We start from the raw sequence: 23,406 nt of genomic DNA, 5'->3' as shown, positions 1-23,406 counted from the left end.
CACAATTTAGTAATCAATTCATGCCCTGCAACCCATAATTCCATCTTGACACAATCATGCTCTGCTTATGATTGTCTAATTCCTTTCTTTTGGCCACATGACTGTATCACATGACCCGCACACGCCCTTTCATGCAGAAAAAAATATACTAAGTATACTCAGTATATGGTGGCAAGGAGTTGAGACAGCTGCTCATATTACACTGCCCTCCGACTGAACAGAAGAAGAACTGTACCAACTGCAGGGCAGATATCAAATCCACAACCAGTGCCTGGTATCAGGTTGCAGTTGATCTGACCTCTGAATGTTCCTTCTGAAGCATCCTAACATTTAATGAGGCCAGTTTAGGGTACGTTGAGGACCAAAATATTCGAATGTATATATTTGTTTAATGTACTACTTTTTTGGCATCTTTTGACAGGATGGGTCACTAGAACTTCCAAAAAAGCAAAACGAGCCGATTCTTCCACAAGAAAATCAACAGCATACAGGTTTGAAACATAGCGGTGTCTAAGGATGCCAAAACGACCGACCAAGGGGACCCCCCCCCCCACCCCCAACCCCCGGTCAGACGAATAGAAAACCTATTGCCCACCCTAAAGTCCAAAATGCCACCCCCAAAGATCACTAGTACCAGCCCTGGTTTGAAATGACAAGAGAATGAGTACAAAATGACAGATTTGTCATTTTTTTGGGTGAACATTTCCATTAGGCAAATCCAAATTGGAGTAATTCTACCCACATTTATGCTCACAACCCCCAACCAAATTCACAAACACAGTTTACACAAGTTTCATGTCTTAAGTATTTAGCGTGAAGATCTGGCCCATTGCCAGCTCGGCCAGATGGCCTCCGCTTCACTTCAGCTGCCTGGCTGGTATGATATGTCTGTTCTTTGAAGAACTCAGTACAGGTCTCCAATGTCACCCATAAGATCTCTAGCTCAGGTGGTTTTGGGTTTCCACGAAGCAGGGTCCAAAATCGCTCACCTGTTAAGTGTTACCTAGCAACCCTCATCATTAATTTATCATGCCAGCCCCAACACCCGGCGGTTGCATATGCCGCAGTCCAACATGCAGCAGAACTCTGATAAGACAACGTGCGGCCAGGAGCTGATTCCCAGCAGAGAAGTTATGAGCCCAGATGTACAGGACTCCAAAGGTTCATTGGAAGACGAGGAGAACCAGGGAGAGGTTCCATCAGCACCACCACTGCCCCAAGAAGCACCACCATCCGGGAGTCCTCCATGTCTCAGTCCGAGGTTAGTGTTCCACTCCCAACTGGCTCACGGAAGTCCGACGGGCCGCATTCATGGGTTCACCAACGTGAGGGAACTCTACGGCAAGATCGCAGAGGTCTTCAACATCTCAGCTTCTGAGGTACAGTGAGTGGTTGGGCCGGTCTCATCTAATTGTCTTTTTGGGACCTGCGGTGTCTCAAAGGAGACATGTTACTTATCTGAAAAGTTATGCATGGTTGGTTGATTTAAAGAAACTCTCTTGGGATGTGCTGTATGTAAGTGGCAGGTTGCTCTTGAGATCATATCCCAGATAGCACACGTACATCTCAGAGATGTCTGTTTTACATCTTCTCATCTGGAAGGCATCAACATCTAATTAACATCTGCTGAACGTCTTAAAAAGATCAGATTTACAAACATTCTAAATCATAAATATCTCAAAGACATCTGCTGAACATCTTACAAAGATCAGATTTACAAACATTATAAATCATAAACGTCTCAAAGACATCTGCTGAACATCTTACAAAGATCAGATTTACAAACATTCTTAATCATAAATATCTCAAAGACATCTGCTGAACATCTTACAAAGATCAGATTTACAAACATTCTAAATCATAAACATCTCAAAGACATCTGCTGAACATCTTACAAAGATCAGATTTACAAACATTCTTAATCATAAACATCTCAAAGACATCTGCTGAACATCTTACAAAGATCAGATTTACAAACATTCTTAATCATAAACGTCTCAAAGACATCTGCTGAACATCTTACAAAGATCAGATTTACAAACATTCTAAATCATAAACATCTCAAAGACATCTGCTGAACATCTTACAAAGATCAGATTTACAAACATTCTAAATCATAAACGTCTCAAAGACATCTGCTGAACATCTTACAAAGATCAGATTTACAAACATTCTAAATCATAAACGTCTCAAAGACATCCGCCGAACATCTTACAAAGATCAGATTTACAAACATTCTTAATCATAAACGTCTCAAAGACATCTGCTGAACATCTTACAAAGATCAGATTCACAAACATTCTAAATCATAAACGTCTCAAAGACATCTGCTGAATATCTTAATATGATCAGATTTACAAACATTCAAAATCATAAACGTCTCAAAGACATCTGCTGAACATCTTACAAAGATCAGATTTACAAACATTCTTAATCATAAACGTCTCAAAGACATCTGCTGAACATCTTACAAAGATCAGATTTACAAACATTCAAAATCATAAACGTCTCAAAGACATCTGCTGAACATCTTAATATGATCAGATTTACAAACATTCAAAATCATAAACGTCTCAAAGACATCTGCTGAACATCTTACAAAGATCAGATTTACAAACATTCTTAATCATAAACGTCTCAAAGACATCTGCTGAACATCTTACAAAGATCAGATTTACAAACATTCTTAATCATAAACATCTCAAAGACATCTGCTGAACATCTTACAAAGATCAGATTTACAAACATTCTTAATCATAAACATCTCAAAGACATCTGCTGAACATCTTACAAAGATCAGATTTACAAACATTCTAAATCATAAACGTCTCAAAGACATCTGCTGAATGTTTTACTGACATCTGAGAGGAAACGTCTTATAGACATATTGCAGATGAGCAAACAACCTTAAAAAAACATCTTGCAGATGTAAACACACACATCAAGTAGACGTCTGGCCGATCAGGGGTACTTCTAGTTAACATGGCCTATATTTGCTGGAATTATTTATAAAGTTCACCCATCATGAGAAACCATAAGTTGAGGGCAAATTAGAGCACTTAAAGAAATAAATTCAATAAAATAATTAAAAAAAAAACACACAAGAAATGACCTGTAGCCTTTTAACAAAATACAGTAAATTATTAATATAATATAAATGAATACATTTAAAATAAATTGTTGTATATAATATTTTGCTAATAATATATATATATATATATATATATATATATATATAATCTCCATAAAAAATACACACAACAGCATTTAAAGGATTAAATAGAATAAAAAGAAAACGTAAACCAAAAAAAGAAATAATGACACTCATTTTTAATAAAAGAAACTACATTAAATATAATATAATATCGTAGAATATCTCTTCGGAAAAAAAGAAAATATATATATTTTTTAATGCAATGAAATGTTCACTAACTGGCCACTTCCATATAAGACAAAACTGAAAGAGTGGTTGAACACTGGAAAACAAAGTGTTTATCTCATTGGGTGCTTCAGTTTGGGACAAACTTGAGTGGATATGTTAGAGTTTGGATTATGTAAGAATCTATGCGCTCATATAACAGTGGCACTCATATGAACGCTTTACTCACTTTCATTTGTGAAGTTGATCATATTTCTGTTCAGACTTAGTATAGATTTGCTGCAGATCAATAATAATGAATAATAATGAATTGTAATGCCAATAATCATGACAATTTTAGGAAACTAGAGCGTTAGCAAATGCTATTGTTAGCATAGGTGTAATATATGTGAATATATAAGATTCATGAGTGAATCTTCCTTTTTATTTCTGCATATAAGTGCTGACTCCCTAAATGTGAGCAAACACGCTGGATAACAATAACAAATAACTAAAGTAAGATTCTTCATTTTTACAATGAAATACTAACGAACACCTCAGACAGCGCCCTCTAATTTATATGTACCGTTTAAGACTCAACAGCGCCTTCCACTGTGTCCACAATACTCTCAGCGAGTCCGGTGTATTTCGCAAGGTGGGCGAAATTTCCCGTTGGCTTGCGGAAGTGTGTTTTGCAATTCCCAATGCGCTCCAAGTCCTCATGGTGGCGTAGTGACTCGCCTCAATCCGGGTGGTGGAGGACGAATCTCATTTGCCTCCGCGTCTGAGACCGTCAGTCCGCGCATCTTATCACGTGGCTCGTTGGGTGGGTTACCGTGGAGACATAGCGTGCATGGAGGCTTCACGCTATTCTCCGTGGCATCCAAGCACAACTCACCACACGCCCCACCGAGAGCGAGAACCACATTATAGTGACCACGAGGAGGTTACCCCATGTGACTCTACCCTCCCTAGCAACCGGCCAATTTGGTTGCTTGGGAGACCTGGCTGGAGTCACTCAGCACACCCTGGATTCAAACTGGGGACCCCAGGTGTGGTAGTCATCGTCAATACTCACTGAGATACCCAGACCTCATATTCTTGCTTTTTAAATGTTGTAAGATGTTTTTAAAAGTATGTAAATTGACAGTTATAAAACTAGAGTGAGCTTGCTACACATTCATATCCCACAAAATAATTGTATTTTATCAGAAAAACAGCAGCATGACAGTCTCATCGCCTGAGTCCTGTAAAACATGCGCATCCTGCTGTCTTGACCTCCCCCGTATCTGCAGTAAGTACATAATCTCGGTACAACAAACTCTTCAGGTTCCAGCTAGACTCAATATATGCTTAGAAATTAACATAATGATCTACAGTTCTCAAAACATGTCCAACTTTACAGCTGTGAAGGCGCTAATAGGCTCCATAGATTTTCAGGTTAGTCTGCTCTGGTTCTTCCATCGATGGATAAAGATTCCTCAAAATAACTCAAAATGATTGTATTTGCAATATTTGTCCATCATCCTCAAACCCATAATCATTAACAGATAGGTGAGGAAGAACAATATCACCTCACCATAATTCTGTGATCTGTTGTTCAAGTTTCTGTTATTTTGAATGCTGCATTAGTACATAACATAACGATTGTTTACACTTAACAGGAAGTTAAGCGTCATGGGGCTCAAGAATATTGTGGGAAAAGACTGGAAACAAGTTTTGGTGTCTATTTTTCCCATAGTCTGACACATGTACGTGACTACCTCCCCAGATCCTTTTCTGCACGCTGAATTCCCACAAAGTGGACATGCAGAAACTTCTAGGAGGTCAGATTGGACTGGAGGACTTTATCTTCGCCCATGTGAGGGGAGAGACCAAAGAGGTGGAAGTCATTAAAACAGAAGATGCCCTTGGTCTGACCATCACAGATAATGGAGCCGGATTTGCCTTCATTAAAGTAGGTGTCAGTCAAAAGTTAATGATAACTGATTAAAAAGCTGCAATATTTGCTGAAACAAGTTTGGAGACTTTAACATCTTAGAATCGAATCTATTTTAGGTGGGCATATGCAAAATCCTTTGCATATGCCCTAGACTACGTAAACTACTGGAGTGATGATTCGAAAAAAAAAAAACAGTGTACATTTTTTAAAAAAATCATATTTTATTGTATTGGTCAGGGTATTTCATCGGGCAGCGGGGAATTTTTTTTTGACGCACTCACTTGCTTTATCCGCATGAATGTTCGCTCTAGGTGTGAATGGCTTCATAGGAATCCATTGTTTCAATTCAAAATGTTAATCATACTGAGTAGTTGCTACCAAAAATTCTCACTTGTTGTGCAAAGTCCTTTAGAATCTTAGAAACTGTAGACTCTTTAGAATCATAGACTCTTAGAATCTTTAGAATCATAGACTCTTTGAATCTTTAGAATCATAGACTCTTAGAATCTTTAGAATCTTATAAACATTCAAATCTTATCATCTTTAGAATCTTAGACTCTTATAATCATAGATTCTTTAGAAACATAGACTCTTAGAATCATCAGAATCTTCGATTAATAGAATCTTTGGAATCTTATAGACTGAAAACTCTTTGAATCTTTAGAATCATAGAATCTTAAGAATCATATAATCTTTGGAATCTTAGACCTGCAGACTCTTTGAATCTTTAGAATCATAGAATCTTAAGAATCATACAATCTTTAGAATCTTAGAACTGTAGACTCTTTGAATCTTTAGAATAATAGACTCTTATAATCTTAAGAATCATAGAATCTTTAGAATCTTAGAAACTGCAGACTCTTTGAATCTTTAGAATAATAGACTCTTATAATCTTAAGAATCATAGAATCTTTAGAATCTTAGAAACTGCAGACTCTTTGAATCTTTAGAATCATAGAGTCTTAGAATCTTAAGAATCATATAATCTTTAGAATCTTAGAAACTGCAGACTCTTTGAATCTTTAGAATCATAGAGTCTTATAATCTTAAGAATCATAGAATCTTTAGAATCTTAGAAACTGCAGACTCTTTGAATCTTTAGAATCATAGAATCTTTAGAATCTTAGAAACTGCAGACTCTTTGAATCTTTAGAATCATAGAATCTTAGAAACTGCAGACTCTTTGAATCTTTAGAATCATAGAATCTTAAGAATCATATAATCTTTAGAATCTTAGAATCTGTAGACTCTTTGAATCTTTAGAATCATAGAATCTTAAGAATCATAGAATCTTTAGAATCTTAGAATCTGTAGACTCTTTGAATCTTTAGAATCACAGACTCTTAGAATCTTAAGAATAATATCATCTTTAGAATCTTAGAACTGTAGACTCTTTGAATCTTTAGAATCACAGACTCTTAGAATCTTAAGAATAATATCATCTTTAGAATCTTAGAACTGTAGACTCTTTGAATCTTTAGAATCACAGACTCTTAGAATCTTAAGAATAATATCATCTTTAGAATCTTAGAACTGTAGACTCTTTGAATCTTTAGAATCACAGACTCTTAGAATCTTAAGAATAATATCATCTTTAGAATCTTAGAACTGTAGACTCTTTGAATCTTTAGAATCACAGACTCTTAGAATCTTAAGAATAATATCATCTTTAGAATCTTAGAACTGTAGACTCTTTGAATCTTTAGAATCACAGACTCTTAGAATCTTAAGAATAATATCATCTTTAGAATCTTAGAACTGTAGACTCTTTGAATCTTTAGAATCACAGACTCTTAGAATCTTAAGAATAATATCATCTTTAGAATCTTAGAACTGTAGACTCTTTGAATCTTTAGAATAATATCATCTTTAGAATCTTAGAACTGTAGACTCTTTGAATCTTTAGAATCACAGACTCTTAGAATCTTAAGAATAATATCATCTTTAGAATCTTAGAACTGTAGACTCTTTGAATCTTTAGAATCACAGACTCTTAGAATCTTAAGAATAATATCATCTTTAGAATCTTAGAACTGTAGACTCTTTGAATCTTTAGAATCACAGACTCTTAGAATCTTAAGAATAATATCATCTTTAGAATCTTAGAACTGTAGACTCTTTGAATCTTTAGAATCACAGACTCTTAGAATCTTAAGAATAATATCATCTTTAGAATCTTAGAACTGTAGACTCTTTGAATCTTTAGAATCACAGACTCTTAGAATCTTAAGAATAATATCATCTTTAGAATCTTAGAACTGTAGACTCTTTGAATCTTTAGAATCCTCGACTCTTAAGGGGGTCGCACACCGAACGAGAGGCGCAGCGCAGCGCCGCGCCGCGCCACGTCTAGAACAACTCACAGGTATCGCACACCGGACGCGCACATTCTATTCGCGCGAGCTCAATTTTGAATCAACTCCTGGTAGAAGTCTAGAAGAGCTGCACGATGGGTGAGTTTGAACTTGATGTATTATTTATTTTTTATGTTAATTTAATAGCTGATGTTTGATCGTTAATCGAGTAAAAGTGTCTATCACGTTGTTAAGTCTGTTATTTTGTTGTAACGTTATCCGTTGTCTTGGCAACTATGTTACATACAATAGTATTTATTTAGCTAGCGTTTAGCTAACCCGAGTGACAACGTTAACCAAACAAGTTATTTGATATATTCTTTTTTATTATATACGTAACTGACGATATGTTATGTAAGAGTGTATGGTTAGTATGGTAGAGTATTGAAAAATGGCACAACAGGGAAAATGAAAGATTTAAAAGGGCTATGTTTGTTATATATTTTTTCCAATATGACTTTATTCAAGCTGTTAAATTAGGAATGTTAAACTAAATGTATATTGCAGCACAGGGTGAAGTCAGTATGTATATTAACGACGATTTGAGACAAATAAATGTACATTTAATATACAACTATGTAAATGGCGCTCTGTGGCGTGGCAGGGTTTTGAACAAGGTCCTGAGCCGTAGCTGGGCGCCGCGGACAGACGCCGAATGGCGCCGCCGGTGTGTGTACACTCATAGAGAATAATGTGTTAGAATTTTAAAGACATGGCGCTGCGCTGCGCGTTCGGTGTGCGACCCCCTTTAGAGTCTTAGATTCTAAGAATCTTTTAGAGTTTGAGCCCCATAAAACAAATCAACAATCATACAATGAAAAAAAAATTCAATAATAGCCATTTGCTCTGTTCTATTGTCTTACATTTTGCTTCTGAATGGAGGTGAATAGGTTGGTCATCAGGTAAGATGATGTATATATTTCTTTCTTTCAGAGGATAAAGGAAGACAGCACCATTGACCGAATAAAAACAGTGTGTGTTGGAGATCATATCGAGGCCATTAATGACCAGAGCATTGTGGGATGTCGACATTATGAAGTTGCTAAAATGCTGAAAGAGCAGCTGAGGGGAACACCCTTCACCCTGCGCCTGGTGGAACCCAAGAAAGCATTTGGTGAGTCAGAAATCAGAGATTCAATACATTAATCTACACGTTGAGTCTCAGCATAAAGAATGACTTTTAAAGAGAGTATTTATACTTCATTTGAATGTTCATATTTATTACACATGATTACCAATGTCTTGCTGCTTTTTTGGCACATTTTATATTGTTGCTTGGGTTAGAAGCCATGTATTGCAGAGGTAGAGTGCCATTGTGCTGTCAAACAGTGGAATAACATGCCTCGATATTACAGCACACAGTGGAAACTCTAGGTATCATTGCCAATTGGAGATGAAAATAGTAGATAAAACTACATAAAAAGTAATTAAACTGCTACAATTAGCTACACTTCATGTTAATAAGAACAAGTAGAATGATATCTAACATTACATTGACTTTTGGCAGAACACAGTTAACTCTTAAAGACATAAGTACATTTTCCTGAAGTAGGTGGCAATATGCATGAAGAATGTGTCTTGCCAAAACACACACTTTAATAGTAAAAAAGGACTTGAGTATTGATCTGTTTCTCACCCACACCTATCTTATCTCTTCTGAAGACATGGATTAAACCACTGGAGTCTTACGGATTACTTTTATGCTGCCTTTATGTGCTTTTGGAGCTTCAAAGTTCTAGTCACCATTCACTTGCATTGTATGGACCTACCGAGCTGAGATATTTTTCCTAAAAATGTTCATTTGAGTTCAGTGAAATAAAATCATACACAAGAATTGATGAGAGAATTTTCATTTTTGGGTGAACTATCCCTTTAAATTCCACTTTGCTCAAAAATATGATGAGGCATAAAAACCAACGATGTTTGATGATGTGAGACCTGGCGCAACTTGTTTTGTCATATTTGAATGTATGCAAACGAGTCTCCTGCAGTTGGAGTCTGATCTGTATGCCTTTTAAAACACTACATGCGCTACTGCTTCTTAAATTAGCTTGTAATTGCTCCACAGACAGGTCTAATTTCTTTTGCCATAATTACAGCACTAAGTGGTAAATGCTAATAATTAGAAGTCTGTTTTGCTCCCACAGGTCCCTGCAGTTGAAAAACAAACACATTCTATTCTAGTCTACATGTTCACTCTCTCGTTCTATTGTGTGATCACCCCGACATGCTTGATAGCCTAAGCAAATTCAGAATTAGCCTTAATATGCACAAGCCGAAATGAGCATACCAACCTCTCCTTTCTGTGACAGCCCATTACTACTGTTAATAATTGAAAGGCCTTTGATTATCATTATAGCATTAGCTAATTGGACCTTTCAGAATGATGGATTAGCATTTGTGAGAGAATTGGGGTAATTACACTCCCGAATGCACTCAGAATTTACCCACTGTGTCTGTGTATGAGGTGGATGATGTGTAGAAGATTAAAGCCATATGGAGGAAAATGGCTGATGGAGAATGACAATTAGATCATGTGTCTGCTGGCTAAATTGCAGATCAGTATAGGGAAAACGGCTTCCCTTGAAGGTGTAATTGAGGAGAAGCTAGCCAAAAGTAGCGACACAACTCAATGCGATTTTAAGTTTGTCAGTAGTTCTCAAAACTCTTCAAAAGTCTAGCGCAGTAACATGCTACTTTTTCCAAACAAGTAGCAATTTAGCATTCAGTTTAGTAGCAAATTATTTTTGAAAAGATACTTCCCCTTATGATGACCTTCAGTGAGTTTAGTGACTTTGAAGTGATGCTAACTACTTGTTCAAATAAAGTTAGTTGAGTATTGAGTTAACAAGCTATTATTTCTAACAAGTAGCGACATAGCGTTATATATTTAAATATATTATCTGCTAAAGTAGTGTGGTAAGTAGCTAGCTAGGTAGCTTGTAGTCTAGCTAACTACTTTTTCCAAAGAGTAGCTTGAGTGTAATTTTACTACTTTAAATTGTGTTTACAAGCTATTTTTTCCAACACGTAGCGACGTAGCATTATATATATTAAAAAACATATTGAGCCCTTAAATATCTTACATTTGGTTAGCCATTTTGTTTTTGTTAGAAGCTAGCTATCTTATTGTTTAGCTTACCACTGTTTCTAAAGAGTAGCTTGACTGTAGTTTGACTACTTTAATGTATGTGTTTACAAGCTACTTTTTCTAACAAGTTAGTAATTTAAAAGATTTTTCCATTTTAGCTTTAGTGTTTTTAGCCCCTTTTTGTTTGTAACTAGCTAGCATGTAGTGTAGCTAACTACTTTTTCCAAAGAGTAGTTTGACTTTAGTTTAACTATTTTAATTATGAGTTCAAATCAAAGTAGATTTTTAAATATAACTTTCTGATTATTCTATGCCATTAATTTAACTTGAGCTGTATTTTGGAGGGGTTTTGAATGAAAGAATTAACAATCCAAATTAGGGTGACCTCAATAAAGCCAAACGGATATTTTTACCCTATATAGTCGCATTGCTACTTGTTATATTAGGGATAGTGTACAGTCAACTGGTTATTATTTAAAATGAATTATGCGGAGCACTTATTACATGGCAACTAAGAAAATGTTTATTTTGTGAAAATGACCGTCTGACTCCTCATTATCCATCTTATTACAAGACGACTTGCCAAATAAATGGGCATGAAACACTGATTTGAGTTTAAATGATTTTATCAGCTTACTTGTAGAGATCACACAGTGATCCGAGAAGCAGGAAAGATAAGCGGCCTCATACGTCTCAGTCAATCCCCCAATGTGCGGTTGTCACTCAGAAATCTCAGACCACTAGATGGCGCCATTGACCAATCAGAATCGAGTATTCCAGAGCACCATATAATAAAGTTAGTTACTAGAACACTGTTGCAGATATAAAGGTTCTTACTGACTGATTCTTGGACCATAATAACTTACATGAAGTTTAACATGATATCTGGACTGTATATGACATGATAGCTCTGATAAGTCCAAATGAAATTAGAAAATCATTTTTAAAATCAATCAATCAATCAATCATTCAATGGTTGACCAAAGTGTTGTACAGTGAATAAAAGGAATAAATTAAGACAAAGACAAAAATTTTTTAAAATAAATAACTAGGGAATGTTAAAAGCCAGGGAAAATAAATAAGCCTTAAGAGAAGATTCAAATGCAGAGGTGGATGGAGCATGGCTGATAGAAAGAGGAAGGCTATTCCAAAGTTTCGGACCAGCGGTAGCGAAGGCACTATCATCTCGATTTTTAAGTTTTAAGTTTTAAGTAAGGAATAATGTTTTAATTTGCTCTACCATTTACCATTAGGATCTCTAATGGAATCTGACCTGAACAAGAGTACATGGTTCTCTCACAACTGTTCTAGCCATAAACAGGCGATTAAGCGCACTTTAAGTCGTTGAAATATCAACGGCTTTTTCTTGTATGTTGATGTTACCAATTAAAATGAGGACAATCAGTAGAGGACTGATCTGATTAAATTGTAATGTTAAGTGGTTTGTTTTTCCATGTAATTCTGTGACTATTAGACATGATTGGCCAGAGAACGCGAGCACCCAAGTCCAGCGAGGGCAAAATGGTCAGCGGGAAAGAGACTCTTCGTCTGCGCTCCAAAGGAGCAGCGACAGTCCAGGAAATGGTGAGTTCAAGGGACGAAATGTGGAGTTGGAACCCAACCTCAATGCTGTTAAAATAATCAATGATAGACTTTTCATTTTTGGATAAACTATGCTTTTATTTACAATGTTGCCTGCAAACGCTCTTCCACCAGCCCAGTGAGTTTGAAGACAAGACTATAAGGAAGGTTGACGACCTTTTAGAGAGCTACATGGGGATCAGGGACCAAGAACTTGGTGAGATATGTCTGTAGAGTGCATAACTTCCCAATGACAGTTGGTGTCAGAGTGTGTTGAACCTTCACCGTAAAAGGCCTGTGTGAAAGCGGAGGAACTCAAGGATAATGTCTCCACAATTCCCATGCATTCATTGCCTGATGAGTTTTTGGGAAAGTATTTCTTGGCTCCAGGAATTGACCTTGAAAGAATTGTCTAAAATAAAAAAAGTCTAAATAATTCAATATTCCCAAGTAAACGACCAGATTAGCATTTTTGGTGATTGTATATTAATCCATCTCTGTCTGTTAATCTATGATATCACTGAAGTCGTTTACAGTGTTACCATATTTGGTTCCACTTGTTTACTTAATGCACTTAAAATATCAGTTCACCCAAAAAGGAAAAATTTGTCATTATTTTCTTCAAAACCATTATGCTGTTATTTTATTTGTGACATAAAAGTACTTTATGCAACTCTTTTCCATACAATGACATTTATAAGTGACTATATCTGTCAAGCTCAACCAATCAACCAAAAAATGTAAAAAATATAACCAATGTGTCTCACACGCTATATTCTAATCCACCGGGAGCTATACGAAACATTAATACAATACAGCAAAAAAACAATGGCGTACAATATAGTGTACGAGTTCTATGTACCATTTTTGGTGCTTTTGGGTTTGACAGCTGTGGACACCATGAACTGTTATCAAAAGCTGCTTAAAGATTTGTCAAAGATTTCTACCTGTTTGTGTTTGGAGGAAAATGTTTAGAAGTGCATTGCCGTATCTCAACTGTGCTCTACAGCGACCACTATAGCTGAAGCTGGGAAGGACAAGAAGAACCCGGGTGATTTTGCAGAAGCGCTTGACTCCGTACTGGGAGACTTCGGCTTTCCTGATGTCTTTCTGTTTGAAGTTTGGGGCGCTCTTGGAGATGTCAAGAATGGCAGAATTTAGAGGTAAGGTTGACAAAGTTTGTCATATTTGCTTAAATGTTTTAATTGGTCTCGCTGGTAACATTAGTTACTCTCCCTAATGTTTAAAGCAACACCCCAGCTTTAACCAGCATAAGTTTTGTAGTTTTAACAGTTTTTTTTAGCTGGTCTTGTTACTACAATGTGTATGAGCAGTTTCATGTAGGACTATATTTGCGATGATTTTACAGTACAAATTTCAAATATACAATTACGAAACAAAACTGTGAATCTTGCAATTATTTAAAGAAAATTATTATTAGTATTTTGTTTTTTGTTTTTTTTATTTGACTCAAAAGTATGAGAGTGTAAAGGCCGAGATGTTTTAGTTGTGTCTTTGATTTAAAATTCAGCACAATGGTTAATTTCTGTGAATCAGTTCAGTTACAGTTTGTATCAATGAACCAGTTCAGTTACAGTTCGTATCAATGAATCAGTTCAGTTTCAGTTCGTATCAATGAACCAGTTCAGTTACAGTTCGTATCAATGAATCAGTTCAGTTACAGTTTGTATCAATGAATCAGTTCAGTTACAGTTTGTATCAATGAATCAGTTCAGTTACAGTTCGTATCAATGAATCAGTTCAGTTACAGTTCGTATCAATGAATCAGTTCAGTTACAGTTTGTATCAATGAACCAATTCAGTTACAGTTCGTATCAATGAACCAGTTCAGTTCAGTTTGTATCAATGAACCAGTTCAGTTCAGTTTGTATCAATGAATCAGTTCAGTTACAGTTCGTATCAATGAACCAATTCAGTTACAGTTCGTATCAATGAACCAGTTCAGTTCAGTTTGTATCAATGAACCAGTTCAGTTCAGTTTGTATCAATTAATCAGTTCAGTTACAGTTCATATCAATGAACCAGTTCAGTTACAGTTCGTATCAATGAATCAGTTCAGTTCAGTTTGTATCAATGAATCAGTTCAGTTACAGTTCGTATCAATGAATCAGTTCAGTTCAGTTTGTATCAATTAATCAGTTCAGTTACAGTTCATATCAGTGAATCAGTTCAGTTACAGTTTGTATCAATTAATCAGTTCAGTTACAGTTCATATCAATGAATCAGTTCAGTTACAGTTCGTATCAATGAATCAGTTCAGTTCGTATCAGTTAATTAGTTCAGTTACAGTTCGTATCAATGAATCAGTTCAGTTACAGTTCATATCAATGAATCAGTTCAGTTACAGTTCGTATAAATGAATCAGTTCAATTACAGTTCATATCAATGAATCAGTTCAGTTACAGTTCGTATCAATGAATCAGTTCAGTTACAGTTCGTATCAATGAATCAGTTCAGTTTCAGTTCGTATCAATGAATCAGTTCAGTTACAGTTTGTATCAATGAATCAGTTCAGTTACAGTTCGTATCAATGAATCAGTTCAGTTACAGTTTGTATCAATAAATCAGTTCAGTTACAGTTCGTATCAATGAATCAGTTCACTTACAGTTTGTATCAATGAATCAGTTCAGTTTCAGTTCGTATCAATGAATCAGTTCAGTTACAGTTTGTATCAATGAATCAGTTCAGTTACAGTTCGTATCAATGAATCAGTTCAGTTACAGTTTGTATCAATAAATCAGTTCAGTTCAGTTTGTATCAATGAATCAGTTCAGTTACAGTTCGTATCAATTAATCAGTTCAGTTACAGTTCGTATCAATGAATCAGTTCAGTTTGTATCAGTTAATCAGTTCAGTTACAGTTCGTATCAATGAATCAGTTCAGTTACAGTTCATATCAATGAATCAGTTCAGTTACAGTTCGTATCAATGAACCAGTTCAGTTACAGTTCATGTCAATGAATCAGTTCAGTTACAGTTTGTATTAATGAATCAGTTCAGTTTCAGTTCATATCAATGAATCAGTTCAGTTACAGTTCATATCAATGAATCAGTTCAGTTACAGTTTGTATCAATGAATAAGTTCAGTTACAGTTCATATCAATGAATCAGTTCAGTTTCAGTTCTGTATCAATGAATCAGTTCAGTTCACTCAAAAATGTGTTCATATCAATGAATCAGTTCAGTTTCAGTTCATATCAATGAATCAGTTCAGTTACAGTTCATATCAATGAATCAGTTCAGTTACAGTTCGTATCAATGAATCAGTTCAGTTACAGTTCATATCAATGAATCAGTTCAGTTACAGTTCATATCAATGAATCAGTTCAGTTACAGTTTGTATCATTGAATCAGTTCAGTTACAGTTCGAAACGATGAATCAGTTCAGTTCATATCAATGAATCAGTTCAGTTACAGTTCATATAAATGAATCAGTTCAGTTACAGTTCATATCAATGAATCAGTTCAGTTACAGTTTGTATCAATGAATCAGTTCAGTTACAGTTCGAAACAATGAATCAGTTCAGTTCATATCAATGAATCAGTTCAGTTACAGTTTGTATCAATGAATCAGTTCAGTTACAGTTCATATCAATGAATCAGTTCAGTTACAGTTTGTATCAATGAATCAGTTCAGTTACAATTCATATCAATGAATCAGTTCAGTTACAGTTCATATCAATGAATCAGTTCAGTTACAGTTCGTATCAATGAATCAGTTCAGTTACAGTTCGTATCAATGAACCAGTTCAGTTCAGTTTGTATCAATTAATCAGTTCAGTTCGTATCAATGAACCAGTTCAGTTTGTATCAATTAATCAGTTCAGTTACAGTTCATATCAATGAATCAGTTCAGTTACAGTTCGTATCAATGAACCAGTTCAGTTCAGTTTGTATCAATGAATCAGTTCAGTTACAGTTCATATCAATGAATCAGTTCAGTTACAGTTCATATCAATGAACCAGTTCAGTTACAGTTCATATCAATGAACCAGTTCAGTTCAGTTTGAAACAATTAATCAGTTCAGTTACAGTTCATATCAATGAATCAGTTCAGTTTCAGTTCGTATCAATGAATCAGTTCAGTTCAGTTTGTATCAACAAACTGTAGTCTGACATTTTAATGGCGGTTTTGGAGCAGCGGCTTCTTCCTTGCTGAGCAGCCTTCCAGGTTATGTCCATATAGGACTCGTTTCACTGTGGATATAGATACTTGTCTACCTGTTTCCTCCAGCATCTTCACAAGGTCCTTTGCTGTTGTTTTGGGATTCATTTGCACTTTTAGCACCAAACTACGTTCATCTCTAGGAGACAGAGTGCATCTCCTTCCTGAGTGGTATGATGGCTGTGGGTCCCATGGTGTTTATACTTGCATACTATTGTTTGTACAGAGGAACGTGGTAACTGGAAATTGCTCCCAAGGATGAACCAGACTTGTGGAGGTCCACAATTGTTTTTCTGAGGTCTTGATTTCTTTAGATTTTCCATTATGTCAAGCAAACAGGCACTGAGTTTAAAGGAAGCCCTTAAAATACATCCACAGGTACAATTCAGTGCACCTCCTATCAGAAGCTAATTGTCTAAAGGTTTGACAAATAATTTTCTGGAGTTTTCCAAGCTGCTTAAAGGGACAGTAAACTTGTGTATGTAAACTTCTGCCCCACTGGAATTGCGATTATAGTCAATTAAAAGTGAAACAATCGGTCTGTAAACAATTGTCCTAAACGACTTGCTAAAACTATAGTTTGCTAATATGAAATTTGTGGAGTGGTTAAAATTTTTTTTTTAATGACTTCAACCGAAGTGTATGTAAACTTCTAACTTCAACTGTAAATATTGAGATATATATTGCATAATGCAAAAAAGGCTGAAAAATGTCAATATATATATATATATATATATATATTTAATTCCTAGTTTCATGAGAGGCATTAATAAAGATAATGATATTGTAACATTCATATATATGCCTGTCACAGGGTATGTTCATATGTTTCTCTTGGTGTTGTATTCATCCCTGCCACCAGAGGTCACTGTTACTACCCTGGGTGAGTTTTGTATATATAGGGGAAGTACAAGAGGAGAGTCAGATCAGTTTGTATTCCTCATGGTGTATAATGGTACCACAGCTAAATCCTTGATTGTTACTCAACACTGTGATCCTCTGTGCATCTTTGCAACTGCTACTAGACTGTTCAGGAGTTACTACAACTAACTAGTCATCTAGACCATCTTTGTTCATCTTATCAAATAGGAATATGTCAGATCTGAATCCCTTTCATCATTGTTCATTCATCTGCCAATCTCATGTTGTTTATGTTCATATTTAGTTTTCTATGTTTTATTTTACTGTCATACACGACATATCCTTTGGATAAAGCACTAATGAGTCCCCCCTCATCTCTTTTGTTCAAAGTAGCTGAGGCAGGTTATAATACTTGTGAACTTAGTAGAGAAAAGTACACAGATAATAACCAGCTCATCTCAGGAGGCCTTTATTTATAGGTAGTTCTCAACTCAAATTCCTCCTCCACAACAGTTCATGCAGAAACAGACACAAACACTTGCATGAAGCAATAAGCGGTTTGTTTTACTTGACATTGGACACACATTATTTGATTCTCAGCGTCAAGTTCTGCATTCAGTCTGTAGTTTACGAGCGAACATTATCTCACTAAAGCACATGCTTTTCTTGTCTGTTTTTCAGTTGTGGTTGATTTGTGACGTCTGCCATGCGATTTTATATACAAGCCTCCCGATTCTTGCGTTGATCCAGAGGAGAGGAGAATGTCAAGGTGTTACTGATGAAACAGCGGACTTAAACATTCCAGTGTTTACGTCGATGAACCTCAACGATGAACCTCATTTCCCAACAATATATATGGCTAACTAATGATATAAACATTACAGGGATAGTTCACCCAAAAATTACAATTCATCATAATTGATTCCCTCTCATGGTATTCTATATGACTTACTTTCTTGTGGAACACAAATAGAGATATCATATTTGGAAGTATATAACAGTGCTGAAATTCTTTGATAAGTCTTGCATTTATAAACTAGTTTTAAAGTTGTGTATAAATACACCATGTTACAAGGGAAATGAATGATCTTTTAAGATTAATGATAGTTCTTGTGACATAAGTGGATTGTGTAAATAAGTCAATCCTATGAAACAGTAAATCAATTTTATACGTTGAATGTAATAACCATGGGTGTTGTATTTAACTCACAAATGTACTTATAATATGGGAACATTAGCGTTTGTGTATTATGTTTCATGTTTTACAATGTACGACTCCTTTTGCATGATCTGCTGTGACATATTTCAATGTATAAAATCTGTTATATAAAAATGATCTATTGTTTACAATGAAATTTGTATATCTCCAAATCTAATAAAACAAAGCTACTTTAAATTCATCACACTGGAGACCAGCCAAGACCAGCATCTTAGGCTGGGTCTTTTTCAACAGTTATGTCTTTCTAAAACTACACAATGTGCTTATTTCACCAGGCAACTTTATTTAAAGCTGGGGGTATGTTAGCGGTTATGCTAATGCTAAGGATAATTGGCTGTGCACACTGACAACAATTTTATTTCTGGAGAACACCTTCCATAGAAAATCTGATTGAAAATTAAAAATAATTATTGTTAGTGAGTAGTTAAAAAGTAGTGACGCTACTACTTAACTACATTTTTAGTAGCGTGACCAACCCGATCTCATGAAAATTTGTACAGAATTTACGAGTTGGCTGTCTCGCACGATGTTGTTCACATAAACTCTTACAACTTCATCGCGTGCAAATTCCCGGATGTCTAATGTGGAAGTATGCCCGTATTTCACACCAGCGTTAAAGACATGCTTATTAATATTATGCCCTTACCCATACCCTTATCTAAAACCGATCAGTAGAGACATGATCGGAAGCTGTTGTGTGTGACAGAAGCAAGTAATTGTCACTTATTAAATGGAAACGATGTCCAGCGACGTCACTGGCTGTTGTGAAAGTTGTAGGAATTCAAAAGAGTGCAGTCACATGATATCAAACGAATTAGACAAATGTAGAAATTTGTACGAATTCTGACGATATCCTACGAATTAGACAAATTTAGAAAGTCTTACGAATTCCGACGATATCCTACGAATTAGACAAATTTAGGAAGTTGTACGAATTCTGACGATATCCTACGAATTAGACAAATTTAGGAAGTTGTACAAATTCTGACGATATCCTACGAATTAGACAAATTTAGGAAGTTGTACGAATTCTGACGATATCCTACGAATTCGACAAATTTAGGAAGTCTTACCAATTCTGACGATATCCTACGAATTCGACAAATTTAGGAAGTCTTACCAATTCTGACGATATCCTACGAATTAGACAAATTTAGAAAGTCTTACGAATTCTGACGATATCCTACGAATTAGATACATTTAGAAAGACGGATGAATTCTGACGATATCATACGAATTAGCCAAATTTAGGAAGTCATACGAATTCTGACGATATTATACGAATTAGCCAAATTTAGGAAGTCGTACGAATTCTGACGATATCATACGAATTAGCCAAATTTAGGAAGTCGTATGAATTCTGACGATATCCTACGAATTAGACAAATTTAGAAAGTCGGATGAAATCTGACGATATCCTACGAATTAGACAAATTTAGAAAGACGGATGAATTCTGACGATATCATACGAATTAGCCAAATTTAGGAAGTCGTACGAATTCTGATGATATCCTACGAATTAGACAAATTTAGAAAGACGGATGAAATCTGACGATATCCTACAAATTAGCCAAATTTAGAAAGGTCCAACAAATCCTGACGATTTCGCCTTGAGAGTGTGTTTGTGTGGCACCAGCTAAGCTATTTTCACAATAGAGAAGCTTTTCCAGTGATGAGCTATTTTCAACGAGTAGCGCTGCTGCGTCTCAAAACGTTACAGTATTCATAGTAATAGTGCATTCAAGTCATACGAGTGGGAAAAGGGATTTTCTTTAAACCCTGACTTTTCGAGTTGGGGGCGTGAAGTTGTTATCGGTAATAATTTAGTATTATTTTAGTATTTTGAGTGTGTAGTTTAGTTTATATGCATTTATTTGTACTGTTAATGAAGACTAACTATAAAACTTGAAAATAATGCTGAAAATAAGACCCATATAGCTGTTTTATGCAGTGACAAGCGTTTACAACAAAATTACATTTCCCATCATTACATTTGGCTGCACTAGATTGATTTAATTGATCTATGAAGCATTCATTACACACTTAATGCCTGATGCTTTGCCTTGCTTTGTAAGTGAAAAAGAGAGAAATAAATATGAAATTGCAAAACGGGCCAGTTCTTACTAAAACCAATTTACTTCCCAAGATGACTTGAATGCACCATAAATTGCAAACTCAGCAACAGATTCGAGTGAACAATCAATCGCGCTCACCTGAACCGTCCGCTCTCTCTTGTGAGGTGCTGGGAAATCAAAATAATTAAAGTGAAACTGTTCTTTCGGACAGTTCATGTAAATAAACCGGTTAAAATAAACGATTCCCATTTTAATAGCGTCGGGAGATTCGATTAATTTTGGTCAGTCAGTTATTTTGGACGGTTCCTGTAAATGAACTAGTTCACATAAATGATTAATTGATTCACTTGATCCCATGTAGCATTAAAGTGACGTTCTCTTCTTTTTTTTAAAGCGAAATATTTAGTTATTTGCTGAATCACTACAGTTTGATTCAGTTATATAAAATAGGTTGTTTTGGAGTTTTATAAGTGCATATTAAGTGTAGATGTATGTTCAATTTAATGTTGTCACCCAATTTGTTTAATCCTTACAAAAATTAACCATGGTTTCAATATTTTAGTAACAATGACTGTAGGTTGTTTTTGTGATTACAATGGTTACAAATAGTAACTGATGTTGCCTTAGTTGTGTTGCTGAACATGTCCGCATTACAGTGCTAACAGTTGCTCATGTCGCCTCAAATCATCATTGAAAATTCATGACTTTCCGGTCACTTTTGTGCTGCAAATCTCTAGCTGTGTGAACGCCCCTTAAGTGGCTGTGAAACGGGGGCCCTCTGGGGCCAATAATTGGTCAGGATGATGATGGTGCAGATATAAATCTAGACATTTCCCTGTCTGTTTGTTTTTCTGGTTCCTACCCTGCTAGCAACATTATTACCCAAAAATATGTCACAACAACATGCTTTTCAGACCAATGCAATTCATAAAAACTGGGCTGAATCATGAGTTCATGCCCATTGTGATGCAACACATGGGTTGACACATAATAAATAATAGCCAATCAACATAAATATGACATCACAGACAGAAAATAAACAGCCATTTTTTAAATAACATTCTAAAACATGTTAGTAAGCAGACCTGATGAAAAGACTAGATTAGAAGTCAGATGCCTTTGACCCTACCGAAACTTGTTTTAGAGACTCGCTTAAACCAGTAAACCACCTTTGGCTGGTTTAAGTTGTTGTTGTTGTTGTTGTGTCTCAGCAGTTAGAGGCAGTAGAGAGCAAGCTTATAGGTTTTGGAACAGAGCTAAAGTTCAATGATAATGCTAAATGTCGATTTTTCTTAAGAGACCTTGTTTTTTCACAGAGGAGTATTATTCTACTAAAAGTCAAGACCCTTCCATGACAAAAGTGAGCTTTTGTTAACATTTAGACTAGAAATAAACCAGACTTGACTTTACAGTTGCATTCTAAATCAGACGATTTTGAAAAAGGTCTCATTGTTTTAACGACAAGCAAATGTCTGGGAAGCAAGCCAGTACTGGGCAGTATTTCTGAAACAAGCCCAGTTTGTGAGCTTCCACAAAGCATTAAGTCACTCCAAGAATTCCGGTAGGTAGCCATGTTAAGACAGCTCCAACATGGCCTTCTTGAAAATTTCCCTTTCAAAAGTCTTTAGGACAGACCGACCATCAGCGCCTTTCCAAAAACGATGCATCTCGATCCAAGTCCACCAGAAGCCGAGCTCATTACTCAGAGGAGCGTGTGGAGAGTGAGTGTGATCCACAGCAGATGTCAACATCAACATCTGATATCTTTCCTTTACACCAGGATGTGTTTACTCAGGCATTAAGCCAGTGGAAACCAACAATTCTTCATATACTTGGGAGCGAATTTAGAGGTGCACCACTTTTGTGCACGGTATTTCAGCGCAAACACTTGTTTCTTATTCACTATCCATCGCAATCCAGTTTAACCAGTTTATCTGTGCTGGAATAACTCACCACACATATTTAAATAAGTCGTTGGGCCTTCTTGAAACATGAGTAGAACGAATTTCAGTACATAAACTGTCCCATTGAACTCAATTTTACATATAAATTAGGGTAATATAAGCCATTGGGTTATAATTATTTTGAACAACTTTGTATATTTGTGGCAGACGAGTAATGCTTCGATTAGACGATACAAAAAGTGGCTTTAGAAGTCAAAATATTGACAGCAATCCCTTTGGAAACTGAGTTCGTCAGTCTGTCTTGCTCTTGCAGTCCGTCTGGCCATTTTAAATTGCTGGTCTACATATGCGTCCGATGGAGAGTTTCACAGCGGCAATATAAAAATAGGTTGAAACTTCAAAAAACCATGTTTTGAGTGAATCCCGGCCCTGCTCCATGCAGCTGTCAAAGCAGGCTCTTGTGATGCTTGTGTGGTTTGTTGACGCGCGGACTGCCCCCTGCTGACGTGGCTCGTCAAAACAGATTAGATGTAGTACAAGCTTGAATTGGTTGCACTTTTATTAAGGAATCTACTGTACTGTAAGGGTCAGAAAGGATTATTCATTTCACTGAGTTTTTTTGAATGCAAAATTAACACGTTAAATCAGCAGCCCTAGAACGAATTGATTTTTTTAACGATTTTCACTGAAATTTGCTCTGCTCTTGTTTTTTACGGACATGGCCCATTGGAATGCTTTTCAGCACAAACACGCCTCCTTTCAATGTAATTTAGAGTTGCTATATAACATGCCTTATTCACAAAAGTTAGGGGTTGACCCAAAAGTTGTTGGGGG

The 23,406-nt window shown here is 35.8% G+C and overlaps 1 protein-coding gene across 1 annotated transcript; it reads left to right on the top strand.

Moving 5' to 3' along the window:
- The first annotated feature begins 1,058 nt into the window (after positions 1 to 1,058).
- LOC127639478 (PDZ domain-containing protein GIPC3-like) lies at positions 1,059 to 23,403 on the top strand. The gene is made up of 7 exons (XM_052121528.1): positions 1,059 to 1,379; positions 5,130 to 5,315; positions 8,588 to 8,768; positions 12,220 to 12,329; positions 12,462 to 12,543; positions 13,336 to 13,489; positions 18,056 to 23,403. Exons 1-6 carry the CDS (start codon positions 1,059 to 1,061, stop codon positions 13,485 to 13,487), a joined length of 1,032 nt encoding a protein of 343 aa, XP_051977488.1. The 3' UTR covers positions 13,488 to 13,489; positions 18,056 to 23,403.
- Positions 23,404 to 23,406: the final 3 nt, after the last annotated feature.

The sequence above is a fragment of the Xyrauchen texanus genome, chromosome 48 (genome assembly GCF_025860055.1).
Source record: "Xyrauchen texanus isolate HMW12.3.18 chromosome 48, RBS_HiC_50CHRs, whole genome shotgun sequence".
Taxonomy (NCBI): domain Eukaryota; kingdom Metazoa; phylum Chordata; class Actinopteri; order Cypriniformes; family Catostomidae; genus Xyrauchen; species Xyrauchen texanus.
The sequence above is the reverse complement of the archived record's forward strand: the minus strand, read 5'-3'. Positions and strand labels throughout refer to the sequence as shown.

What these genes read in the sequence shown, in the direction of transcription:
- LOC127639478 (XM_052121528.1), top strand. Translation starts at nt 1,059, where the DNA reads ATGCCGCAGTCCAACATGCAGCAGAACTCTGATAAGACAACGTGCGGC. An exon ending in TCAACATCTCAGCTTCTGAG is followed by an intron (nt 1,380 to 5,129) that starts GTACAGTGAGTG and finishes CTACCTCCCCAG; the next exon opens with ATCCTTTTCTGCACGCTGAA. An exon ending in GGAACCCAAGAAAGCATTTG is followed by an intron (nt 8,769 to 12,219) that starts GTGAGTCAGAAA and finishes TGTGACTATTAG; the next exon opens with ACATGATTGGCCAGAGAACG.